Source organism: Pseudoliparis swirei, chromosome 4, assembly GCF_029220125.1.
Source record: "Pseudoliparis swirei isolate HS2019 ecotype Mariana Trench chromosome 4, NWPU_hadal_v1, whole genome shotgun sequence".
Lineage (NCBI taxonomy): Eukaryota > Metazoa > Chordata > Actinopteri > Perciformes > Liparidae > Pseudoliparis > Pseudoliparis swirei.
The window spans coordinates 3,786,705-3,814,537 of record NC_079391.1 but is presented as its reverse complement, the minus strand read 5'-3'; the positions used below and the strand labels follow the sequence as shown (position 1 = coordinate 3,814,537).

Below are 27,833 nucleotides of genomic sequence, written 5' to 3'. Positions count from 1 at the left end.
CCAAGAACATTAAGACTCTTTCTCGTTCCTGCTCGCGAACCTGGAACATCTGACGATCTCATGCCGTCCATTCTACCTTCCGCGGGAGTTCAGCTCGGTCATCACCACAGCCGTCTACATACCACCACAAGCGGACACCGACGTAGCACTATCGGACCTACATGATGTGTTATGTCGGCATCAGAACAAGTATCCCGACGGCTGTGGTGGTGGCTGGGACTTTAATAGGGCTAACCTAAAAAGTCATGCCGAACTTTCACCAGCACATTACGTGTGCTACCAGAGGAAAGAACGTTGGACCACTGCTATACGCCATTCAAGAGAGGCTACAAGGCTGTCTCTCTCCTCCGTTCGAAAATCAGACCATGCCGCCATTTTTCTGCTTCCGGGTACCGCAAAAGATCGCGGGAAGCGGTAGTGACGAGGAACGTGAAGCGGTGGTCTGACCAATCAGAGGCTGAGCTACAGGACGCTCTGCGTGTCGTCGACTGGGACATGATCCAATCCAGTTCCAGTGACGTCAGCGAGTTTGAGGAAGGAGCAATGGGCCTCATAGCAGCGCTTAGCGGACACCATCGTCCCCACGGTAAAAGTTAGGGTCTTTCCTAACCAAAAGCCGTGGGTTGATGGATCCATCCGTGAAGCTGTGAACGCCTGCATTGCTGCCTATAACTCCGGTCTTGTATCCGGCAACATGGACGAGTACAAGGCAGCGGTCTATGGACTGAGGAGGGCGGTGAAGGAAGCCAAAAGGAGGTACCGAGACAGAGTGGAATCACAGATGGAGCAGCGCGACACCAGGCGCCTATGGCAGGGGCTACGGACTATCACAGACTACCAGAGCAGACCCGCGCTATGGTGAGTGCCGACGCATCCCTAGCGGACGACCTGAACTCATTTTATGCACGGTTTGAGGCTAGCAACAACAGCGCTAGCTCGCCGCTAACAACAACACCGTTAGCGTAGCCGAGGTGAGTTCTACCGCTGGGGATGAACACACACTCTCTGTGACCGAGCACAGTGTGAGGAGGGCTCTGTTGAGGGTGAACACCAGGAAAGCTGCAGGTCCAGATGGCATATCTGGGCGAGTACTGAAGACCTGTGCTAACCAGCTAGCTCCAGTGTTCACCACAATATTCAACCTCTCCTGGCTGAGTCCGTGGTCCCCGCCTGCTTCAAGAGATCCACTATTGTCCCTGTGCCCAAGAATGCTTCTCCAGCATGTATGAATGACTACCGACCGGTGGCCCTCACCTCGGTGGTCATGAAATGCTTTGAGAGGCTGATAAAGGACTACATCTGCGCCTTCCTCCCTTCCTCCATGGACCCGCTGCAGTTTGCTTATCGCCCAAACAGATCCACAGATGATGCTGTCTCCCAGGTACTGCACACCACACTCTCTCATCTGGACAGCCAGAAGGGGGCAGGACAGGAACTGCTGTTCATTGATTATAGTTCAGCTTTCAACACCATAGTCCCTCCAGACTGGCCGGCAAGCTGATTGAGCTGGGACTGAACACCCCTGTGTGCTTGGATCCTGGACTTCCTGACCGCCAGGCCACAGGTGGTCAGGGTGGGCAGACACACCTCCAAATCCCTCACCCTGAACACAGGATCCCCAGGGTTGCGTCCTCAGCCCCTACTGTACTCCCTGTACACACATGACTGTGTGGCCAGGTTCAGCTCCAACACCATCATCAAGTTTGCGGATGACACAGTGGTGGTGGGCCTGATCTCCGACAACGACGAGAAGGCCTACCTGGAGGAAGTTGCTGATCTGTCACTCTGGTGCCAGGACAACAGCCTCATCATGAATGTCACCAAAACTAAGGAGCTGATTGTGGACTTTAGGAGGGTACAACAACAGAGGACGTACTCACCACTGGGGATTAACGGGACTACTGTGGAGAGGGTGAGCGGGTATAAATACCTGGGAGTCCACATCACCGAGGATCTGACATGGTCAACGAACACAGACACTCTGGTGAGAAAGGCAAGGCAGCGCCTCTACCACTTCAGGCAGCTGAGGAAATTTAAAGTTTCCCAGAGGATCCTTCAGTCCTTCTACTCTGGAGCTGTAGAGAGCGTCCTGACAGGAAGCATCACAGCCTGGTTTGGCAACTGCTCCGCTCAGGACAGGAAGGCTCTGCAGAGAGTAGTGCGTTCGGCTGAACGCACTATTGGAACTACACTCCCACCCTGCAGGACTTGTACACCAGGAGGTGCAGAACCAGAGCCGGCAGGATCATGAAGGATCCTCACCACCCCAACAACAGACTGTTTCAGCTGCTGCGGTCAGGCAGGCGCCTCCGTAGTCACGCTGCAAGAACAGAGAGACTGAGACGGAGTTTCTTTCCTCAGGCCATCAGGACTGTGAACTCCGACCTCACCAGGACCCCCACATAGACCCACACAACTGCCCCTCTTAGGCACACACACACACACACACACACACACACTTACTGTAAATATTGTGTTGTTTCTTATTGTAAATAGTGTGTACTTGTTGCCCTTGCACATTCCTGCTGAGCATTGCCACTTTCATTTCACTGCACACCCTGTGTGTGTATGTGACAAATAAAACATCTTGAATCTTGAATCTTGAATCTTGAATCTCAACAGAGAGTGTTGGAGCTATTTATTTGATATTAGTATTTAGTTATTGTATTGTTTTGTTTAATCATTCAGGTTGTTTGCTTATTCCTATATTAGAATAGCTTTTTCTTGTGATAGTTTTTAGTTTAGTTTAATTCATTGTTTAGATATATTTAGTCTTTTGATTGTTCATTTGTTCGCTAATTAGGTAACACTGTGGGCACCTGTGGTTATATGTAGGAGTAGGCAGGTACAGGACCAGCATGCACCTGGGTAGGCCTATGGAGAGGCAGTGTTAGGAGTTACTTTGTTTTTTTGTTTGTTTCCTTACTTGGTTTAAAGTTAAATAAATTATCAGAAAACAGAATCCTGAATGCACAATACTTTCTTTTTGTTGCGTAAACCACAAACTCCTGGAGCGTCAGCGGCAATTTGATTTTCTGTTTGTTTTTTTATTTATTGGGCAAATGGGCCACTACAAAGAAGCTTGTAACACCGGCTGAAATCTCCAAAAAGATATTTAACTCTCAAGGAGGCAGAGCATGTGGGTCGCTCCGTGCACAGGATTTTAAAACTGTGTGTTCATATTCAGTGAAGAGAAGACCAGGAGGGGAGAGGTTACTGTAAATCTGTTTAGCACAAACTGAAATGTGCCAACACACCAAAACCACAGTCTGACTCTTCTTGTCCAGACACCAGTAAAGTCATCAAAGGGAATTCTACTGAATGACTCACGTACTTTACCGACATCACGCCAGCAAGTAAACGCTGGATCCTTCCTTTCCTTTTTTACGGTTTCAACTTTTAACGATTCACTTCAATGTCAGGGATCAAAACCAGCCGAGCACCCTTGAATATATGCACAGAAAATATAATGAGACAATAAAACTTTGAAGTTTATGATTATTTAAGTATAATATTGTATTTTTAAAAAGCTATGTTATCCATAATTCTTTATTCAGATGTCAATGCTGTTCAATAAATTAACTAATAACGGCGCTCTCTAGGTTGAAGACCATAAAGATGGAAAAGAAGACTTTATGTCTTGGATATTCTTCGGTGATTGGTCGACAAAATCATAATCACCAGTGTATTTCATTTTGACACTACACTAAGGATAATTAAGCTTCTCACTGAGGTCAAAAGGAAAAGAGGAATGACTGAAGCATCACAGAACATTAAGATTTCATATCTCGCCACGGTCGCCGTACCGTTGCCGTATTCTTTCGAGAAATCGGACAGTTTGTCTTTTTTACTGACATTACCGTTCGCGAGTCCACTTTTTCTCCTCGAAGACGAGACCATTCTTAAACGCCATTAATATAATAAATCCGAATGACCTTCTGCTCAATTGTCTCGTTGGCATATGGCTGAACACCGACGTCGAGTTCCTCGAACCATTGGGAACCATTCAACCCTCGGCTACGGGGGACATTTCCAACTCGGACGACACCGGTTCCATAAAAGCAGCGCGTCATGGGATGCAAGTGAGCCTTTTCAAATCCATATGGTGAGAATTTAAAAAGCCCTCTGGTGACTGACTTCACTTCATAGAGGGATGTGTTCCTCATAGGAGTCAATTAGTCAAATTATACATTAGCTCGTCAAATTAAAGAAGAGCGCCATAAACTTCAAGAAAGCTTTATGGGGCAGAAGTTGAACGTTTTACCTCACAACTTTCTTTTTAACTATAACACTCAAATGTACGATTCCCACTGGGCCCTGGGCCATCCATCAGTGTCACACAGCAATCCAATAATAGACAAGAATGCCATTTTTTGTATCTCAATGATACTGTAAGTATACTGCAGAAGCGAGAACTGGGCATACCTCAGCGTCAGAAATACACGAGGGCAAAGGGAAAAACTGCCCCTAAGAAATATAATGTTGCCCCTGATATCACGAGGAGGGGCAAAAAATGCCCTCATAATTTGCTCTAATAATTATTATGAATTAATAGTGTTTTGTATGTCCTATACATTGCCTGTACAAGGTAGGTAAACAGAAAAAAATCAATAAATATTATTTTGAATTATAAAAAAAAGAAATAAGTTGTAATTGTAAAGTTAATTGTTGTTCAAAAAATGTAATAACAATAAATAACCACAAAGAAATAAGTATAACATTGAATATGATTTATTATTTTGTTTAAAAAATCTAAGAAAACACTTTTAATCTGTAGACTACTCCCTAATAGTCTGATTATTGCCATTTGTATGACAATTGCTCATATACTGTAAACCTAAATAAGTATATTTATTATTTTTGAACAAAGGATAAAATGTATTTCACACGTTTCAGAAAGTGCCCCTAATTTCTTTTTAAATTCCCCTGGATTTCAGTCAGTGGGGGGAAATGGCCCACCTAAAAAATATGTAATTTTGTACCTTGCCTACCTGCAACACACTACTTTTGTAAAAGCCACAGGAGACAATTTAGAGTAACCTTTATCTTGACATATATATGTTTGTATTAATATGGAGATGAAATAACACTGTAAACAGTCCAACTGCAATGCAATCACATCTCCAAGGGAAAGAAAGAGCATTGTGTATATCGCGTCAAATAACATCATTATCTCTCTCCGCTATGTCATAAATCATTTCCTACACGAGTCCGAACGACAACTACAACTTCCTCGCACACATTCCTCGGGAAGCTGCTGACCACAGCTGCACCATCGTGTGATGAAGGGCAGCACGAGGCCAGAAAACGTCCTCATTGCAGGCTTCCCTCAACCTTTTCTGTCTGTGATGGAATAAATAAGCATTATAGTTCGGTGGAGCGGAAATATATATATGTATTAGATATGTAATCTACACTTTCTCTATTCTGTTTATTATGTATTGACCCCTTTAAGATTTGTTTTGAGACCCCTTGTTGGGTGTTGGACTCTTATTCTGATACAGTTTTATTTAATCCACAAATTGAAAAGAGAGAGAGAGAAGAAGAAATACTTATATATGTTTTTACTTATACAAGTTTACTTGTATGGCCTAAATTATTTCACTGGCTGAATGAGAATTTTTATTTGTATGCATTATGTCACTTGCCAGTGTAAATGGGCCATTCCGCCCAATTGATGCATTTACTTGTTGTAACTTTTATATACGTATATTAATATTACTATCACTAATGTTAAATCTCAGGCCATTTTTTTTCTCTGGAGGTATTTCTGAAAGTTAAATGGTTCATGTGAGTCTCACATGACTGAACAAAGCTTGTTGAGTTTTTTAAGCACAAATGCATGAAAAATATAGCCACATAACACAAATACTAAAAGCACGGGGGGAAAAGGTAGCCGGTTCGATCCCCGCTCTCCCCATTAGTTGCATGTCGAAGTGCCCTTGAGCAAGGCACTGAACCCCCAGTTGCTCCCTGTGCACTACACTGCAGCCCACTGCTCGTTAATAACTACATATCGGTCAAATGCAGAGAAGAATTTCCCCACAGGGATCAATAAAAGTGTACATTAATGAGGACATTTTGCACCTCTAAATTATTTATCAAGACTATCTTTAAAAAAAGAAAGAAAGTAAAACATATTAGCATAAAGAAATAATTTAGGATACTTTGAAATTGACACTCAATCATACTTGTGATACAAATACAATTTACAAATAAATAAAATAGAGTGGGAGAACTTGCTTCTAGTCTTCCGGAGACCTAAATGACGCTACTTCCTGTTGATCATGTGACTTCTGTAACATCATAATTTTTTTTAGGGGTATGCCTGAGGACAATAAGTAAACCTGAGGACACTAAAATACTAAAATTGTTATTTTAATTAACACATTATGCATTTCTGATGAGATTGTGTATTTTAGGTCTAAATTTAAAATATAGTCACATAAAAAAATATATTTTTCATCATTATATTTCATGGTAGATTGGGGCTGAAATCCTATTTTGCAGTTGTGTAGGTATTTTTTTTTTTAAGGTCTTACATAATGCATCTTCAAGTTGCAATTTGTGACACGGAGCAGGCGCTTTGCTTCATAACACAGTGTTGTGTACATATACTCTTATTACATATAGAACGAACAACCAACTGGTGTGTCCTCGTATGTCCTAATGTGGAGTAGGTCCCCATGTTTGGAAGTCGCCTTTGCACCGATGAACCGCATTGAGGTGCAGTACCGACCGTCTGCCGAACGGGGGCGCTGTCGGCTTCATTCAACAGATGTTATTAGCGCCATGTAACTGTATACCCACCGTGTAGCTTAGCAAGAACTCCCAACTAAATAGCAGACATGACACATAGACAATGAATGGAGCCAACTATGTGAAGCAGTTTGTTTCCCTGCACCGAGAGTTGCCCCCCCCACCCCCTCGCCAGCTGTTGAGCGTCTTTTAAGAATATAAATTCAAAGTTATCCTTTTTTTTCCACAGTCAACCCAACCTCTCTCCGTTAGCTCAAACACATCTTATTTAAGGCTTACCATGTCAGGAGGGTTGAAACTTGGAAACCCACCGAGCGTCCAGCGGCGGCGCAGCAGGGGGGGGGGGGGGGGGCAGTCGGTTCTCTCGGTTCTCTCTTATTTCCCACGGTAGTTCATTCCTTCTCCCGAAATGCTGCCCGACGTGCTCGTACTTGGTCTCGACGGCGGATAAAAGCTCCTGGGTGTATTTTCAGTGTGTGTGTGTGTGTGTGTGTGTGTGTGTGTGTGTGTGTGTGCCATTGATTTGGGACGGTTCTCCTCAGAGAGAAACCCCTCCTTGCAGCGGGGCGGTGACGTCATGCCGAGGGGTGAAAGAGTCCCGACCCCTAGTTAACCGTTTGTGAACACCTCGTTTTCTTACACAATACAGAAGACTATATACTCTATTGCAAATGCACTCTTTGAATCACACGGTGGACATTTACAATTAGTTTTTTTTTTAAATACTGGAGTAGTTGTATAATTACTTTTCATATGGTCCTTAAACGCAACATATGCAGTTAATGAAACGCTCAGATTTACCTGCATATATTTAGTTAGATTGGCCTCAAATTAGACACCCATGAAATTACTGTCTGGAATAACGTTTGCTGACTTAGAAAAAACATATTGGACAAATTAATTGGGAACTTTGATGTAAAAAGCCGGAGCAGTGATTTAAATTGGCTTCAAAGTTTTCCTTTTTTTCTCTAGAGCAGTGTGTGTGTGAGAGTTAGAGAGTCAGAGGAAATAAAGTGATGATTAAAAATTGCCAAAGGTTATTAAAAATACAACGAAGGACAGGGATGAGTAACAACTGAATAGTTTTTGATCGTGGATGTGTGACGAAAACCGGATGAACCAATGGAATAAACGTAACGCTCTCACGTGACTAAAACCCGGAAGTGATTCGAGCGTCAACAATAAAATGGTGAGTGAGTCCGCTGTTCTCTTCTGAAATACAGCGGCTGTTGTCGTGGTGGTGTTGGTTGTAAGCAATTGTTATTTAGAAGGCTCGCTTTATGAATAGCTAACGTTTCATTTAGCGTATCTCCATTTTAATTATTGTTTTGCATATAGGAAAGCTAAGCAGCTAACCGGTGTTACGGTTTAAGAAGCGACCGTGTTAACTGGAGACTTTGAACCAACCGACCGTTGTTGTCGTTACAGACGACTGTTGAACATGGAGAGAACACGCAGCTGCCCTCGTGAATGCCGCATTGTTTAATTCGTATAGTATATATTATAATGTATATAAGAGGTATTGACACGTCATTACTAAATTAAACCAAGCGGCATTCACGAGGACAGCTATACGTGAAAAGTCTCCAGGTAACACGGTCGCTTGTTATACCGTAACACCGGTTTGGAAATATCTGCTAACGTCACTTTTCATGTTTAAAAACCTCCCAAAAAGATAAACGAGGTAATAATGCGTTTTATCCCGAGTCCTTCCTCTAAAATAATCGTTGTTTTATTCATTTATATCGTTTATTTTGCTTTAGTGTGCTCTACCGAACAAAGCTAGAAGTGTCATTATTTTATATCTGACATTTAATTGTATGTTTTTTTTAAATATTATTAGCTACCTCCAGTCTTACATCAGTAATTACTCATCAAATCTGTACACCATGTTGAGGCTGGGCTTTTTTTGTGAAAACAAAATAGATTGAGATGACGTCTTCCGACTGGCACCTGTCCTTGAAGCTGGTGAATCGGCCCAAATCCACCTTCCACTTCCCGGACATGATGCCAGGCGACGTCCCACCTGGAGGATACAGGATCGCGACTGTGAAACAACTCGTGGCAGCACAGATCCCAAACTTCATCCCAGACCCCGAACTAATAGGTGTGTTACGGCCGTGGCCTTTGAACCCAAAACATCGGCTGTTAAATAAATCCGTTTCATTGTTTGTATACGCATTGTCATTCTTTCCTTCACGCGTTCTATCTCTGTTCGTGTGTCACATCAGAGCTCGTGCACTGCGGGCGGAAACTTAAGGACGACTTGACTCTGGATGCCTGTGGGATTCCATCGGGATCCACCTTACACATCCTCAAAAAGTCTTGGCCAGAGCAAGTGAACAATTCAGGTGTGTGTGTGTGTGTGTGTGTGTCATCCAGTATTGGAATAAATTGTGTTTTTAGCTGTTTTGGTCATAAAACTACGAGGTCTGAATCGGAATGTGTGTGTGTGTCTTTTCTAGAGCCTGTAAACAGAGCAACTGCAGCCAGGGAGTTCAGGGTGTTTCACGCCGCTCTTCACTCCCTAAACTCCGCCTACAGAGACTCGGTGAGTAGAAAACGCAGACATCATGCTGCCTGTAAGAGCCACATGTGATGAATACATGTATGTCCTCTATATATACACTGGGTGGCGCTCTTCCGGGGTCTTAAGCACACCTATATCGATCAGGCGAGGAATTAGTGACGGCAAGTGTTGGACTCTGTAATGGACTGGGCTCCTTTCACACTGCCCATGACCAACATCTGGTACACAAAGTTGAAAGTATGTCCCATTAATACACATGATATCTACTACATTTGTTCTAAAAATGAAGCACCGATCATGTGTGTCAATAACTATCTGTCTTCGGTTGCATTTCTCAGCCTCCTGTCCCAACTGAAGAGGGGTCAGGTCGTGTGTGGATATGTCTTAAGAGCTGGAATCAGATTCAACTTCTCTTCTAATGTATTGATATTTATGTAGGTGTACAAGATGCTGACGAATAAAGAGTCTTTGGATCAGATCATCGTGGCCACGCCGGGGCTCCGCTCAGACCCAGTTGCTCTCGGTAAGACCTGCGAGTGTTTTCTGCTGTGCCTCATCTCATTGGACCGTGAGAATATGCTGAACTGTGACGTTCCCCCTGCTGTTGCTCAGGCGTGCTGCAAGACAAGGATCTGTTCGTGCAGTTCACAGACCCGGCCATGCTGGATATGTGAGTGCTCTTTGTTAGTCACTCTGATGTGATGCATAGGCAGCAACGGCGGAAAATACACGAGGGCAAAACTGCCCCTAAGAAATATAATTTTGCCCCTGATATCACTAAGACCCCCATAAGTTTCCTCCAATAATTATGATTATTTAATAGAGTTTTGTTGTGTGTGTGTCCTTTCTGTCTTGCCTGGACTGTAGATGGAATAAATATATATATATAATTTTTAATTATAAAAAAAAAAGAAATAAGTTATGATTGTTAATAGTTGTTTAAATTAATTGAATATAATTGTCAGATTTTCTTTTGTTTTCTGTTCAAAAAAAATCTCAAAACACTAAATCTGTAGACTACTGCCTGCTGATATGATATTCCTTTATTTGTCCCACAGTGGGGACATTTCAAACACTAATACTAAACTAGCTAAAACTAAACTAACTAAGACTAATATTCTTATTATTGGCATTTCTATGACAATTGCTCATATCCTGTAATTCTAAATAAGTATATTTATTATTTTTGAATAACTGTTAAATGTTATTTCACAAGTTTAAAAAAAAGAGCGCCCAATTTCTTTTTTTAATCCCCTGGTTTTTCAGTCAGTGGGGGGAAATTGCCCCCCAAAAAATATGTTAATTTCTTACCCTGGCCTACCTGTAACATGTTACTTTCGTAAAAGCCACAGGAGACAATTTAGAGTAACCTTTATCTTGACATATATATATATTAGGGCTGTCAATCGATTAAAAAAAATTAACTAATTAATCGCACATTTTGAAATTCATTAATCGCGATTAATCGCCTGGTTTTAAAAAAGCTGCCCCCTAAAACAAATGTACATTTCCTCCCCCGATAACGAGCGAGTAAAGCTCGTGGAGCGACTCTGACTTCACGTCCGTCCCGTAGATTGATCGGTTCCCACCCGGCGCTCGTGAACGCCATCATCCTGGTCCTGCACTCGGTGGCGGGCAGCATACCGGCTCAGTCCAGCGCCAGCTCCTCTCGCAACGTCTCCGCCAGCTCCTACAGCGACATGCCGGGTGAGGAAGCACCACCTCGTCCCTTTTTTATCAGTGTTCATGGAAAACCTGGGGAAAAAAGTCCTGGAATTATTAAAATGGTTATTTCCTGAAAAAAACTTGAAAAAATATACATAAATCCGAATAGTTTTTGAGAAAGTCCTGGAAATATGTTATATTGATATATTCATCTACGCTGAGTTTGAAATAATTTTAAAAATATAAGCAGGCACACGCTCTCACACCGTAGCTGAGACGTCCCGTAGCCATGGCAACGGTAGTTTAGGGAAGCTGCCAGGGAAGTGTAGATTTAACCATGCGTGGCTACATATGACAAAGCACTCAGTTAGTTTTAAATACTACATCTTCTCACTTTTTCGTGTATTACACTGAGATTTTTCAACATGTCTGGTTTAAAGTCCTGGCCACCCATTGGTCAACACGTGTGTGAACCCTGCGTCATGTAATCGAGGGTTTTCCCTTCCGGTGCTCTTCTCATCCTGCAGGGGGCTTCATGTTCGAGGGCATGTCTGACGACGAGGACGACTTCCAGTCCGTGAGTCGCTCTGCTCCACGACCGACGTCAGAGTCACCGAGTCACCGAGAGGACTGACTGTGTGTGTGTGTGTGTGTGTGTGTGTGTAACAGGGGAGTCCAGCTGGTCCCTCCAGCAGAGCGGGAGGCTCGGCGGGGATGCGCCCGGTGTCTCTGAGCCACAGCGGGGCGACGGGCCCTCGGCCAATCACGCAAAGCGAGCTGGCCACGGCGTTGGCCCTCGCCAGCACCCCCGACAGCAGCGCCGTCACCCCGACGACCTCCAGCCAGGTGACGCGCGTCTCACAGCCAATAGACCGCCGCAGGGCGTCTCATCCTGGACCGTTTGTTATTGTTTTACCATTGTTATTGTTTTATGTTTATTATTGTTTTATGTTATTGTTTTATGTTTATTATTGTTTTATGTTTGTTATTGTTTTACGTTTGTTATTGTTTTATGTTTATTATGGTCTGTCAAGGGACTACAGATGCACATTAGCTGTGTAGCTACAGTCTAGTTCAGTGCATCACACGGTGACATTTATATTTGAACTGTACCCGGACACTTTTTAAATAAAATTAATAATAATCCAAAAAAAGACACGTGTGTATTTTTCACTTCTGAACCAACGTCGAACTTGCTTATGATAAAGATGAAAACCTATTGTGCGGATGAATATTATTTATTAACCTCTGCCCTCTCCTTTTTTACGTTAATAGCCTTCTTTTTTTTTAAACTATACCTAATACTGTATATTCTAGCACCTTATGTACAGTGCGTTTTTATATTTTCTCTTATTCTCTGTTGACTGCACAACGAGCACAATGTGTCTGGACTGTTGGTCGAGGCACGCATGGCAAATAACAAACCTTGAACCTTGAGTATATTCATCTTTTGTTTCTCTTCTTCTCGCTGTAGGCGGACCCCTCCGGGGGCGTCGCCCCGATGCCGGCGGGGACCCCGGTCAGCAACGACCTCTTCAGCCAGGCTCTGCAGCAAGCTCTGCAAGCCTCCAACATGTCCGCTCTGCAAGTGAGGATCACACATTCAATTCACTGAGGGACTACACTACCGTTCAAAAGTTTGGGGTCACTAAGAAATGTCTTTATTTTTCAAAGAAAAGCACAGTTTTTTCAATAAAGATAACATTAATCAAAAATACACTCTACATTGTTAATGTGGTAAATGACTATTCTAGGTGGAATCGTCTGGTTTCTAATGAAATATCTCCATAGGTGTATAGAGGCCCATTTCCATCAACTATCACTCCAGTGTTCTAATGGTACATTGTGTTTGCTAATCGCCTTAGAAGACTAATGTCTGATTAGAAAACCCTTGTGCAATTATGTTAGCACAGCTGAAAACAGTTATGCTGGTGATATAAGCTATACAACTGGCCTTCCTTTGAGCTTGAAGTTTGAAGAACAAAATTAATACTTCAAATATTAATCATTATTTCTAACCTTGTCAATGTCTTGACTATATTTTCTATTCAATTTTCAATTCATTTGATAAATAAAAGTGAGTTTTCATGGAAGACACAAAATTGTCTGGATGACCCCAAACTTTTGAACGGTAGTGTATATGGACTCGTATTTGAGCGGTGGAATATTTGTATTTTAAATAATGAATGCCGAGCTCAACGCGGCCGGTCTCCGGATGAAATGCCGTTGTTTTGTGTCTTAGGGCCGCTGGCAGTCCCAGATGCAGCAGCTCAGGGACATGGGCATCCAGGACGAGGATCTGATGCTGAGGGCGCTGCAGGCCACCGACGGGGACATCCAGGCGGCCCTGGAGCTCATATTCGCCGGAGGCCCCGGACTCTGAGCCCCGGACCCCGCAGACCTTCATAAAGGAGGCCGAGCAGGAGAGAAGTTCACACATGAGAAATGATGGCGTTTAGACGTACAGTGTTTTTTGACTACGGACCCTGTTTCTGCTATTTACATGACGGTATCATATCTGAGTTCCACAAAGTTCAAGACGGCTTTCTGTTGTTGTTGAGACGGGATGAATAATAAATGTTCTCACGCTCACCTCCTCAACTCCTGAGTCTTCCTGTTGAATAGGTGGCATTGACTGTTGGAATCCAGCTGTGTAACCTTTAAGGTCACCCTGCGCCTGATCAGACTCTTTCTTTTCCTCATTTGTTTATTAAAATATCATCAAAAAAATCTTAAGTTGCAGTCAGGGTTCTTAGGGTCATGGAACACCTGGAAAAGTCATGGAAATTAAAAAAAAAAGTTTATTTCCAGGCCTGGAAAAGTCATTGGGGAACAAATAAAATCCCCCAAATTTTCGAAAAGTCCTAAAAAATGTATTATATTCAAATATAAATGTGTACAGTATATATACTGTATGCTTCGGAATTCTCATTGTCAGTTTAAATACGACATTTTTCGCACTTTTTTTATGTATGACACTGAGATTTCACAAAATGTTTGGTCATGGAAATTTGGTTTAAAGTCCTGGAAGTTCATTGGTCAACACGTGTATGAAGCCTGTTCATTGGTCAACATGAGTATGGACCCTGTTCAGTATTTCAACATGTGCCTCTAAAAAAAAAACTTAAAACACGCATAGGTTTTTTGCCACAGCGATGTAATTCATCTCTTTGTCCACTAGATGGCGATGTAGTCGTTATATTTCTATCCAGACGTGACTGATTATCACGAGTCATCGAGCAGACATCGAGCTGCTTCATTTAGTTCCTTATTACTTTACTAAATAAAACAATTAAAAGATCCCGCTTGTGATGTTGAACAGTTTTATTTAAACACGGTTGTTTTATTAATCCGAGTTGAGACGCTTCATTAACGTCCACTGAGATGTTCCTGTGCGTGTCAGGAGGTTACATTGGCTTTGTCTCGTTGCGTACCCCCCCCCCCCCCCCCCGCATCTACAGTAATTGCCCCGTTTAGTTGTGTTACTGCATCGTCTTTGTGTCTTTTTTATTTAAAAAGCAATCCTTGATATTTAAATAAATAAACAAGAAAACAAACGGCATACAATCGAAAGAGTAGAATCAGGATCCGTAGTCCAGCCCCAGAGGACAAACGCCACATCATCTACACCGACACACACAGACACACACACACACACACAGACACACACACACACACACACACAACCATCCATATCCACATCCATGAACATCTACATCAACAAATGCCCAAACACACACACGCATGCACATACACCCCCACACACACAACCATCTATCTCCACACACACACACGCATGCATAGACAAACACAACCATCCACACACACACCATCCATATCCACACACACTCATACACACCCGCCCCTTCCCCCATGTATATACTTTTCCACATACACTCCATGAGGAGGGAGGGAAGGACTGAATAGTTAAAATTGAGTAAAATCAAATGATATAAGCAGTAAATAAAATAAAGTAAAATAGAAGACATGACAGAAAGAACATCAACTCACTCCTCTCTCACTCCTCTCACTCCTCTCTCACTCCTCTCTGACTCCTCTCACTCCTCTCTGACTCCTCTCACTCCTCTCTCACTCCTCTCTCCTCTCTCACTCCTCTGACTCCTCTCTCACTCCTCTGACTCCTCTCTCACTCCTCTCTCACTCCTCTGACTCCTCTCACTTCTCTCTGACTCCTCTCACTCCTCTCTGACTCCTCTCTCACTCCTGACTCATCTCTCACTCCTCTCACTCCTCTGACTCCTCTCACTCCTCTCTCACTCCTCTCTGACTCCTCTCACTCCTCTCTGACTCCTCTCTCACTCCTCTGACTCCTCTCTGACTCCTCTGACTCCTCTCACTCCTCTGACTCCTCTCTCACTCCTCTCTGACTCCTCTCTCACTCCTCTGACTCCTCTCGCTCCCTCTCTGTCTCTCTCACTCCTCTCTCTCTCACTCCTCTGTCTCTCTCACTCCTCTCTGACTCTCTCACTCCTCTCTGACTCATCTGACTCCTCTCTCACTCGTCTCTCACTCATCTGACTCCTCTCACTCCTCTGACTCCTCTCACTCCTCTCTGACTCCTCTCTCACTCCTCTCTGACTCCTCTCTCACTCCTCTCTGACTCCTCTGACTCCTCTCACTCCTCTCTCACTCCTCTGACTCCTCTCTCACTCCTCTCTGACTACTCTCTCACTCCTCTCTGACTCCTCTCACTCCTCTCTGACTCCTCTCACTCCTCTCTCTCACTCCTCTGACTCCTCTCACTTCTCTCTGACTCCTCTCACTCCTCCTCTGTGTGGGTTTGTGTCGCTGGGTTCACGCTCGGCTGCCACCGCCGCCTCACAGCTGAAGCTCTCACCAGATATTATGAACGATTGACTGTGGAAATGTGAAGTTGTCATGGAAACACTCTGGAATGGCTTCACACGGATGGTTTATTATAAAAGCTGGCGTTGCACACCTTATATGTATCTCCATGTTGTTGTCAACAGAGTGTTGACTACAGGTGATCTGTCACAGGGCCTGATATGACATCACACAGATCCACCCTCTGGTCAGGAGAGAAAATAAATTGCATATATATACACCAATATTTAGATATCATTTCAGTGAAATAAATATACTTTTATATATAATTTATATATTTATATATATCAAATATAAATAAATATATATATATTTGATATCTATAATATATGTTATATGTATATTATATGTGTTTATATATTATATTTATATATATATATATATATTATCTCTCAATATTATATATATTATACATATTTATATAGGATATAATATATATAATGTATATATATAATACATATATTTATATATATGTATTATATATATTTATTATAATATATATGTATTATATATAAGGTATATACATATATATTATATATGTAAGATATATAATATATATATATATGTTTTATATAAAAGTATATTTATTCCAGTGAAATTATGAGTAATGACCAAGTTTGAAGATCTTAGCGATGATGAAAAACATGGTGCTATCTTCCGTGTATACCAAACATTTATTCCCACCGACTACTTGATTTCTCTTGAAGATAAACGCAGCGACTTTCCCACAGCTCACGTTCAAATCTGTGAAGACTCACATTACTCCTCAAAGTGTGTGAGACGTCGTCTTTGTGCGTCTCTGGTGGAGGAACTTCAAGAGCAGGAAACAGGAAACGCCTCAAATGAGGAAACTTCCTAATGAAAGGAACCCGGAGCTTTTTGAAGCCGACACCCATCACGCCCAATTCCTCTCACGGTGACCCGGGGATTCAGTCAATGAGCAATACGGTGTTTGCAGCATGTTATTATAGGCAGCGTGTCACGAGCCAATAGAAATTATGTACATATATATACATATATTTATCTTATTTAAAATATACAAAAAGTATGTACATATATATGTACATATATATATGTACATACATATATGTGCATATATATGTATACATATATATATATATATATATATATATATATACATATATATATATATAAATGTTGTTTTGCATGTATGTTTTCTCTGGAGGAGAGCGAGAGGCCGAGAGCACCAACAATAATATAGTAAAATAGATAATAATTAGTGCTGTGAAAAATAACGCGTTAAGATTAAATTACAGGATTAATTAGTTGTTTTTTTTAACGCATGCGCAGAATGAGCTTCCAATCCGTCTGTTGTTGGTCGTCTCTCCAGCAGCGTGTCATTCTGTCTCTACGTGTCGCGTTAACACTTCTCCGCTCTCCGTCTCGCGCCGCAGAGCTCCGATGCCGGCGTGTGCGCGCACATCGGGACAAAAAAAAGTCACTTGCACCCCAAAACTCATCAGCAGTGTAACTAAATAAAGACAGGGTCGACCTTTGATCTCTGACCAGGCAACACGAGGAACATGAAGGATACACCACACTTATACTTTATTTAATTTGCACTTCTTCTCTCAAGGAAACACATCGGTCCACTTCAATAACACACGGCTCCTCAATAAAGTGTGTCACGTGACCCGACACGTGACACACTTTATCTAAACATCCCACTTCATGCACATTATCCCCGTTAACCAATCAGGTCGCTCTGCCGATGACGTCGTCTCATTCCCCGGTGGACATCTGGTACCATCACACCTGTCATAAGCATTTCGTGGAGGCGCACACACACACACACACACATACAGACACACACACATAGACACACACACACACACACACACACATATTTCCCTTCAATGACTGCAGTTCATAGTTGCATAGCACACAGCGGAGATATAGTCCAAGCCTAAAATGGATTTCTTTAGTATTTACAGGTCATGCTCGTTTAATGGGTTTCTAGTTATTAGCATCAGTCCCCGCGCCCCCCCCCCCCCCCCCCACACACACACACAGCTCTATTTCCACTAGTATTCACTCATTAAACGACATCATTTGAAACTCATGAGATAAAGTTGTTCCGAGCAGGCGGGCCCTCTCATTGGCCCGCGGTAGCTGACGTGTGATTGGTTCTTGAAGTTTGCAGAAATAAAATGTGTTTAATGAGAAAATACAGGAAGAACAAAATATTGATGAATCACAGGGGGGGGGGGGGGGGGGGCGAGTTCTAGTCTCTTGATATCAGGGGAGGAAAAAATAAAACCCACACTGGAAGTCATGAACACATCCTCATGTCTCCTCGTCTCCTCATGTCTCCTCATGTCTCCTCATGTCTCATGTGATGAGCGTGAAGCGTTTCCGGCTGCTCTGTGATTGGTCCGTGAGGCTCGGGGTGCATGTGGCTCCACTCGTAAAAAACAACAGAAATGCAAAGCACCACAGAAGAAGAAGAAGAAGAAGAAGAGGCTGGAGGAGAACCCCCCCCCCCCCCCCCCAAAAAAAAAAACCACCATCACATCGGCACAGAACAACGAGGGAGATAATGAGTGATAACCCCCCCCCCCAAACAAATAAATTACAGTCACAGAACAATCTCTAAAAAGCAGAACTGGACCAGTGGATCGAAGCGGACTCGTTTTTGGACCACATGCATTATAAAACCATTAACATCACAACCGACATCACAGCATCGAATCAGAATGGACTCAGAAAAAAACTATTTCCTAAAAGCGATGATGCAATTTGAAGTGAATTGTGTGTGTGTGTGTGGGGGGCCGTTGTACCTATCGATCTGCAGATGGGCAAATGGAATAGATTGTTGTTGTTCTGAGGTAGACGATGCAGGCATGAGTCATCCTCCAGATGCAAAGCCATATTAAGGAGGGGGGGGGGGCAATTTGGTCCATTTGGACGGGCTCTGGTGTTTCGGCCAATCGTACGCCGTCAGATGGGTCGACCCATCCGTCTCCACCGCGGTGCTCACACTGTGGGCGTTGTGTGGTACCCCCCCCCCCCCCCCCAGGTGACGGATGGCAGGCAGCATGCACTGTGACAGGATGGAGAGATCAGTCTGCAGCACACACACACACACACACACACACACACACACACACACACACACACACACACACACACACACACACACACACCACTAGGGGGCGCACAGAGACGTGTGGCGAAATACACAAACGGAAACGCACACATGCCACTTCACCACGGCACAGTCACATGACACACACACACACACACACACACAAAGGGCAAGTCGATGGCTGATGTCGGTTGCTCTCTCTCTCTCTCACACACACACACACACACACCTGTTTTTCCTGTGGCCTCACAAACTGTTCCAGGATCCACCAAAACAAACGTGTTCATTCACAATTCTCACGATGTTTATGATCTTTAAGAAACAGGTCCATCATGCTCTTGATAAAGGTACACACACACACACATGTGACCGTGTTCCCGTCTCTCTGTTAAGTGCTCAGGGGAAGAATCAGATCCAGAATCGGTGAAGCGATGTTTACCGGAGAGTCTGTGATGTCAGGAAGTGTCCGCCATAAATAAAATAGAATTAAAATAATAAAGACTTCTGCCACACTGAGTCCGTGTGTGTGTGTGTGAGTGTGTGTGTGTGTGTGTGTGTGAGATCGTACGCAGAAGGCCTTCCAAGCAGGTCGGGGGGGATCAGAGTCAGGATCAGCAGTTCTTTGGGGGGGGGGGGACTATAGTGTCCTGATGGCCACGGGGTACAGCAGGGACATGTGCTCCGCCCCCTTGATGGGCAGCTTGCGGCTGGAGTAGAAGTGGATGATCTCGGGGACGCTGTCGAAGGGGCAGCTGTTCTGGCCCAGGATGTACTGGTTCTCTTTAGTCCGAGACAGCTTCATGTGCATGAAGCCCTGGCTGCTCCTGGGGGGGAGAGAAAACATTAGTTTGATAAAAGACAATATATATATCTCCAAATAAATGTCGCGCCGCGAGCGTGTGCAGGCCGGCTTCTATTTAGAGCGTCTTTCTTTTTAAAAAACGAGATAGAAAGAAATAAAGAGAGATAAAGAGATAGGAGAGAGAAATATATGAGAGAGAGATAACAAGATAAGAGAGATAAAGAGATAGGAGAGAGAAAGAAATAAAGAGTTCGGAGGGATAAAGAGATGAGAGATAAAATAGAAAGAGATAGGAGATAGAAAGAGATAAGACAGAAAAAGAGATAAGAGAGATAGGAGAGAGAGAGAGAGAGAGAGAGAGAGAGGAGAGAGAGACAGAGAAAGAGAGAGAGAGAGAGAGAGAGAGAGAGAGAGAGAGAGAGAGAAAGAGATAAGAGAGAGATAGGAGAGAGAGAGAGGAGAGAGAGACAGAGAGACGAGAGAGAGAGAGATAGGAGAGAAAGAGAGAGGGAAAGAGAGAGAGAGAGAGAGAGAGAGAGAGAGAGAGAGACAGAGAGAGAGAGAGAGAGAGAGAGAGAGAGAGAGAGAGAGAGAGAGAGAGAGAGAGAGAGAGAGAGAGAGAAGAGAGAGAGAGGGAGAGAGAGAGAGGAAGAGAGAGAGAGAGAGGGAGAGAGAGAGACAGAGAGAGAGAGAGAGAGAGAGAGAGAGAGAGAGAGAGAGAGACAGAGAGCAGAGAGAGAGAGAGAGAAAGAGAGAGAGAGAGACATAGAGAGAGAGAGAGAGAGAGAGAGAGAGAGAGAGAGAGAGAGAGAAAGAGAGAGAGAGTAACAGGGTTCAGATTGGGGCGTCCCTCATGAATCAGAACGTAAACCCAGAACTGGAGATTTATTCCTGTGAGCTTCATCTTCAGTCAACGGAAGAAACAAATTATATTTATAGCATTAGTGTGATTATTATTAAATAAAGACCTTTGAGGTTTCGTACATGGCAGACGAAGAGAGAATCTCAGAGCTGCTCATATTAACACGTTGTGGTTGAGCTGAGGCTCATGGGCTCTGAGGCAGTGAACCATCAGCCTCAATGTGGATCCACCACATCAACCACTTCGTCCTGATCGGACGAGAGCGGCCGCCGGTCTCTGCCCGGTCCACCATCCTGAGTGGCGCCGGGAGAACTCGTTTACATTTTTTTAAATCCTAAATTAAATAAAAGCCGTGACTGTAAAGTGTTCCTGAGGAGCAGGCGTCAGGTTACAGAGACACACACAGAGCGCCAGCTGAGCCTGGCAGTCACAGCTCAGGGCAGGAGAGCCGGGCCTCGGGTATCACAGCCTGTTGGGGCTACCGTCCTGCTGATTGAGGCTCATGACTTTGATTTGAACCCTGTGGTCCTCAGAGGAGCCCCACCTCCACTTCCACCTCCACTTCCACCCCCACCCCCACTTCCACTTCCACCTCCACCTCCAGCGTGTTGGAGCTGGAAGCTCTCCTGGTTATGAATCTGTGTGCACCAGAAAAAAGGCAACAACAAAAAAACATCCGCCAAAACGAGATCGATGACCGGCAGACCGCTTTATTGAAAGCTTGAGATTTCCTCTTTGACTCAATATTTCATTTTAGTCGAGCTGGGAGGAGCCTAAACCTTCTGGAGAACACATGATGGGAAGAGTAATTGGTGAAGCAGGCGACGAGGTTCAGGAAAGAAAGTCACTCAATAAAAGCCTAAATTGGGTAAATAAACTGTCAGATTCAATATTTATGTCGCCACACGGAGGATCAGCTCATCTTAAAACATCTAAAAAGACACAACATGACGCAAAGATGTCTCCTTCCTCTCTGCTGTGGCTTCAAACAGATCTCTCTCTCTCCTTCTCTCTCTCTCTCCCCCCCCCTCTCCCTCTCGAAGATAACACTGTAAATATGTTTCAAACGGCTCAAAGGGTTTCTCTCTCCCCCCTCCTCTCCCCTCTCTCTCTCTCTCTCCCTCCCTCTCCAGGATGACACTGTTTGGACTCATTTTCAGAATCTGAACTCAGTCACCCTCGCCTCCAGTGTGTGTGTGTGTGTGTGTGTGTGTGTGTGTGTGTGTGTGTGTGTGTGTGTGTCTGTGTGTGTTGGCACCCGTCGATCCGAACCAATCAGCCGTCTGCTCTCTGGTCCTGATCCCATTGACATCGACTTTGTCAAACGCTCCGACGTCCCAGAGTTACGATTCTGACATCTTGGTTCTTGTTTCGTCCGGCGAGAAAAAAAAATCCTTTAAAGCTGAACCCGCCACATGCGAAGAGAACGGGAGGAGGCTCCGCCCCCGCGGGCCTTCACGCTGCCGCGACCTCATCGTCTCGCAGGCCTGAACCCATCGTCTGGATGTGGCGGGGCTCAGGGGCTCAGGGGGTCACGGGGTCAGAGGGTCGGCGATTAAGGGCAACATTAACCGTGTTGTGGGCACGACATCGGCAAATCAAAGGTGCCGGCGGGGGGGAGGTCAGAGGGAGGGGGGGGTGTAGGGGGGAGATAGAGGTCTGGAAGGTGAACACAATGACCATAATAAAAAGGCCGAGTCAGCAGCGATGGGAGAACACGGGAACACGGGGACCTCGAGGGATCCGGGCCGCACCTCTAATCCACCATCATCTCCTTTCTGATTATTGCTGCCTTAAGTTTCCTTTTGAAATCACAAGAAATGAATGTGAGGGAGCAATAATCAGAAAGGAAATTATCGTAGATCAGGTTATTATTTTAGGTATTTAAGGTATTTAGGTATTATTATTTTACTTTTAATGTAAATGTTGTTTTCTAAGTCTACGTGTTTTTGTGATAATTGATCATGCTGTACTGCATTTTATGTATTTGTATTGAATTGTAATGTTTTTTGCCTGGACCCCAGGAAGAATAGTCTCCACTACGGTGTCGACTAATGGGGATCCTTCATAAACTAAACTAAACTAAACCTCTCTGGCTCCGCCATCTCTAAAAAACTATGTATTACAATATAATCTCGTGGTCGTACGACAAAGAAAAGCCTAAAGAGACTTCCGGCGGCTCGTGATGATGTAATGCGAACACTGAGGAGGCCGAGGTGGAGTCGAGCCAGTGAGGCTGTCAAAGCTTTAAGAAATCTAGATGGACACATTTATCTGCCGGGTTGACGACTCCGAACATGAAATCATCATGTTTTTATGAAACATAAAGTTGAGTTCCACCAGTCCCAGCTGTGGAGACATTAGTCCAGCTGTTTATTCATAACGTATTCATAGTTCTCTGTATTTTACTTGTGATTTTCTCTGTATTTTATTCTATTTTAATGTTTTTGTACTATCTGGACCTGGAGTCCAGAATAGAAGTTTGATTGGTTGATGGATTGATGGATTGACGTCCTCGGGGCGAGCGGGCCTTACTTGAGGGAGAGGGAGTAGTCGTTCTTGCTGGTCTCGCTGTTCCTCACCAGGTAGCTCGCCTCCTTACACAGCCGGAGCAGAGACTCTGCATCCGTCCGGCTGATGGCTCCGTGGTACCAGCTGCAGGGAACAGAGGACAGAGGGGTGAGATGGGCCCACGCGGAATTTGTATTCAAATAACGTTTTGTGACTCATCTGTGCAAAAAAAAGTTTTCAATCACTTTATTAGAATACAAATACAGCTATATCTGTGCAAAAAAGAACTAATATTTGGCCAAAAAAAGCTTATTCTGGCTTTAATTAACCGATTTTGCACTGAATATATTTTCAAGATAATAACAATAAAGTGCAATGTGTGAAAAACTAAACAAAACAAGTTCAAATGCCTGGCAATGAAGAGCTTTCCACTGTTGCAGGCTTGATATGGCCACTCTCAATTCATGCTCAATGTTGAGCTTTTATTTTGAAGGGCAACAGCTTAGTAACGTAAACATTTACACTAAAGTACAGGCATTAAGCTCTTTATTTATCAATGACATAGTGTGATGTCTGTGTAGTTTGTAATATGTGAAGTTCTTAATAAAGAAATCTGCATTTGCCCTTGTGCCCCTCCTGTAATGCCTTGGCGCCCCACTAGAGGGCCGCACCCCACAGTTTGAGAACCACTGCCTTAAACTGACTTACACTGGTTCAATATATACATTATATATATTATATATACATATATATACATATATATATACAAATATATATATAATATATATACATACAAACATACATATATATGTATATATTATATATATACATATATATATATATATTAAACTGACTTACACTGGTTCAATATATATATATTATATATATATATCTATTATATATATATATATATATATATATAGATATGTATATATAAAATAAATATATATATAATATGTATATGTATATATAAATATCTAATATATATAATATATACATATATAATATATATAATATATATATATATATATATATATATATATATATACATATATATATATATTATTATATTCTTAATGCTCACACTGTGTTATTGTTGTTAATGTTATCGTCTATTGTTGCCCACCCGCCATGACACATTCCTTGTATGTGAAAACATAAATGGCAATAAAAGGTTATGATTCTGATGATTGTGATGAAGATGATTCTGATGATGAAGAGGAACAAAGCAAACGGCAGCAGAAGGGGCCAGAGGAGTTGCATTTTAAACAAAACGACTCACAACTGGCTCTCCAGGGTCACGGCGGGGTCAACGCGCTCCCCCAGAGCGGCGCCGCAGTGCTCCAGCGAGGACGACATCTTGGTGTTCACCAGACAGCTGCTGGAGTGCCGCTGCAGCGGCCGGGACTTCCCCTCCTTGGTCGGCGACATCCGAGACTTCTCCACGCCGTCGAACTGGACTGGAATACAGAAGAAGAAGAAATGCAACAGCTGAGTCACTTTATTCTGGAAGAACAGGATGAGCTGTATTTCATTTGTAGACATCAGCCGGCTTACAGGTTAAAGTCCCGTGGAAAGATGGTTGACATTTAATAAAATGATAAAGTGACTGTGTGTTTAACCCTCCTGTTGCCTTTAGGGTCAATTTGACCCCATTCAATGTTTAACGTCGGTGTTCTTTGGGGTCAATTTGACCCCAGGCTGTTTTTCACTGTCAAACATATAAGAAATATTAACTTTTTTATATATTTAAAGGGCTATTTAGGTAGTCAACAAACAAACATAAAGTACCTCACACTTAAACTTGGGAAACATGATTAATTCTAATAATTTTCTGGAGGTTTTAATTGCTGGGGTCAAATTGACCCCGAGGGTAAAATATGTTAGTAAATGTGAAGGTAACAGGAGGGTTAAGTAGTTCGCAGGTCCATCTTCCGACCAGGGGGTTGGCGGTTCAATCCCCGCCCTGAGCGGTGTGTCCTTGAGCAAGGCACTTCTCCCTGTGTCTCCGGTGTGTGAATGTAACGTGACTGTAAGTCAGCTCAATGACATGTGATGGACTTATGATGCACATTGTTGTTCAATATATCGACTGAACTAGAACATGGCAACGAGTGGTGTGTGTGAACCAGGTTGTGCCTTTACACACACACACACACACACACACACAATGTCACTTTGTGTCACTCTGAAGGACGTGTACACACACGGGGGCGGAGCCATAAATCACACCTGCCACGCTGTGCACACATCCCAAAACACACACACACACACACAGGAGGCCAACTTCCCCCAAACCAACATGCATCTGTAAATACTACAGTACGTGTGTGTGTGCACGTACACTCTTTAGCCACACACACACACACACACACACACACACACACACACACACACACACACACACGTGCCTCAGCCAATGCAAACAAGCGCCCGCCTGGAGCAGTCGTGCAGACGGTCCCACGCACCGCGGGGTTAACCGTTAACCGGCTTCTCTAAACTCTCACGGTCAACCGGTGGGCGCGATAAGCCGCCGCGGCAACACACCATGGGAAGTGTGTGTGTGTGTGTGTGTGTGTGTGTGTGGGGTCCTGGAGGTGAACGGTACTCATGACGCCGCCGCCGCCGGAGGTCACCGAGCGACCTCACAGCCAATCGGGTGGCGGCGAAACTGTTTCTGTTATTTACAAAAGAAGAAGAAAATCTGGACATGAGGACAATGGACCGGAGGACAATGGACAGGAAGACAATGGACAGGAGGACAATGGACCAGAGGACAATGGACATGAGGACAATGGACAGGAAGACAATGGACAGGAGGACAATGGACAGGAAGACAATGGACCGGAGGACAATGGACAGGAAGACAATGGACAGGAGGACAATGGACCGGAGGACAATGGACAGGAAGACAATGGACCGGAGGACAATGGACAGGAAGACAATGGACAGGAGGACAATGGACCGGAGGACAATGGACAGGAAGACAATGGACAGGAGGACAATGGACCAGAGGACAATGGACAGGAAGACAATGGACAGGAGGACAATGGACCAGAGGACAATGGACAGGAAGACAATGGACAGGAGGACAATGGACAGGAAGACAATGGACCGGAGGACAATGGACAGGAAGACAATGGACAGGAGGACAATGGACCGGAGGACAATGGACAGGAAGACAATGGACCGGAGGACAATGGACAGGAAGACAATGGACAGGAGGACAATGGACCGGAGGACAATGGACCGGAGGACAATGGACAGGAAGACAATGGACAGGAGGACAATGGACCGGAGGACAATGGACAGGAAGACAATGGACAGGAGGACAATGGACAGGAGGACAATGGACCGGAGGACAATGGACAGGAAGACAATGGACAGGAAGACAATGGACAGGAGGACAATGGACCAGAGGACAATGGACAGGAAGACAATGGACCGGAGGACAATGGACAGGAAGACAATGGACATGAGGACAATGGACAGGAAGACAATGGACCGGAGGACAATGGACAGGAAGACAATGGACAGGAGGACAATGGACAGGAAGACAATGGACAGGAGGACAATGGACAGGAAGACAATGGACCGGAGGACAATGGACAGGAAGACAATGGACAGGAAGACAATGGACAGGAGGACAATGGACAGGAGGACAATGGACAGGAAGACAATGGACAGGAGGACAATGGACCGGAGGACAATGGACAGGAAGACAATGGACAGGAGGACAATGGACCGGAGGACAATGGACAGGAAGACAATGGACAGGAGGACAATGGACCGGAGGACAATGGACAGGAAGACAATGGACAGGAGGACAATGGACCGGAGGACAATGGACAGGAAGACAATGGACAGGAAGACAATGGACCGGAGGACAATGGACAGGAAGACAATGGACAGGAGGACAATGGACAGGAAGACAATGGAAGGAAGACAATGGACAGGAGGACAATGGACAGGAAGACAATGGACAGGAGGACAATGGACAGGAAGACAATGCACCGTCTATAGAAGAAAATGCCTGGCGTTGTTCTTTCCTTCCTTTCTTCGTTTCCTTCCTTCCTTGCCTGGCTTCCTTTAATTCCCTCCTTGCCTCCTATAGGTACTGTAAATGTAATAACAGTCATTGATGAACTTTCCCACCCATTAGTCCTCTTACCACCCCTCAGATGCATTATTTTTCAGACTTTAAATACATATTTGCTGATAATATTGTCTTTTTACTAATTTAATTTGTGGTTGCAAGAGGAGATGCAATAAATTGAGCACCTTCATATTGTTGTTGTTGCATTTCCTTTTAAGTAAAGGAGCCGAGTGCCTCTTCTACCACAGCCTGTGATGGAATATGGAATATATCGTACCTACGTGTTGATTTTCTTCTGTCTTCAATGTCTTTCTTTTATATTTATCCTGTTATATTGTAAATTACATGCATGTGCGAGGAGAGCGTACGTGTAGCCGCAGTCAATTGACACGCATGTGCACACGCACACGGACGATGAAGCCGATTCTGAGACGAGGTAAGAACATGAAGACAGGGAGCTGCAGTTTCATCTCCGGCCACCAGGGGCTCCCCTTCATCTCCTGCTCCACCTCAGGTTTAACTCACTGGAGCATTCCCCTGAACATAAACTCATGGGAATGATCATTGCAGATGACTCCGCCCACTATTCCCATCTTCCGTTCATTACGGGGCTTCGACCCGAGTCTTAAAACC

At 44.0% G+C, this 27,833-nt stretch overlaps 3 protein-coding genes across 6 annotated transcripts in view; 1 reads left to right on the top strand and 2 right to left on the bottom strand.

Annotated features, from left to right (window-relative positions):
- The window catches only part of cd276 (CD276 molecule), a 106,568-nt gene extending 99,304 nt beyond the window's left edge, over positions 1–7,264 (bottom strand). Inside the window, exon 1 of the mRNA XM_056412493.1 lies at positions 7,039–7,264. The gene's annotated coding sequence lies outside the window, so the exon portion shown is untranslated. The remainder of the gene's footprint in view (positions 1–7,038) is intronic.
- Positions 7,265–8,356: 1,092 nt separating this feature from the next.
- Positions 8,357–13,555, top strand: LOC130193182 (ubiquitin-like protein 7). Its single transcript, XM_056413596.1, has 11 exons — positions 8,357–8,443; positions 8,686–8,866; positions 8,991–9,110; positions 9,225–9,310; positions 9,728–9,812; positions 9,902–9,959; positions 10,863–10,996; positions 11,482–11,531; positions 11,624–11,800; positions 12,429–12,542; positions 13,197–13,555. The coding sequence occupies exons 2-11, from the start codon at positions 8,692–8,694 to the stop codon at positions 13,335–13,337; spliced, it is 1,140 nt and encodes a 379-aa protein (XP_056269571.1). The 5' UTR covers positions 8,357–8,443; positions 8,686–8,691; the 3' UTR covers positions 13,338–13,555.
- Positions 13,556–18,597: 5,042 nt separating this feature from the next.
- The window catches only part of LOC130192497 (SH2 domain-containing adapter protein F-like), a 109,904-nt gene continuing 100,668 nt past the window's right edge, over positions 18,598–27,833 (bottom strand). For all 4 annotated transcript variants that reach the window (XM_056412524.1, XM_056412525.1, XM_056412527.1 and 1 more), the window contains 3 exons: positions 24,387–24,564; positions 23,129–23,248; positions 18,598–19,753 (listed from right to left, as the gene is read on the bottom strand). In XM_056412524.1, the coding sequence (XP_056268499.1) occupies positions 19,567–19,753; positions 23,129–23,248; positions 24,387–24,564 (485 nt within the window). In that variant the 3' untranslated portion in view covers positions 18,598–19,566. The remainder of the gene's footprint in view (positions 19,754–23,128; positions 23,249–24,386; positions 24,565–27,833) is intronic.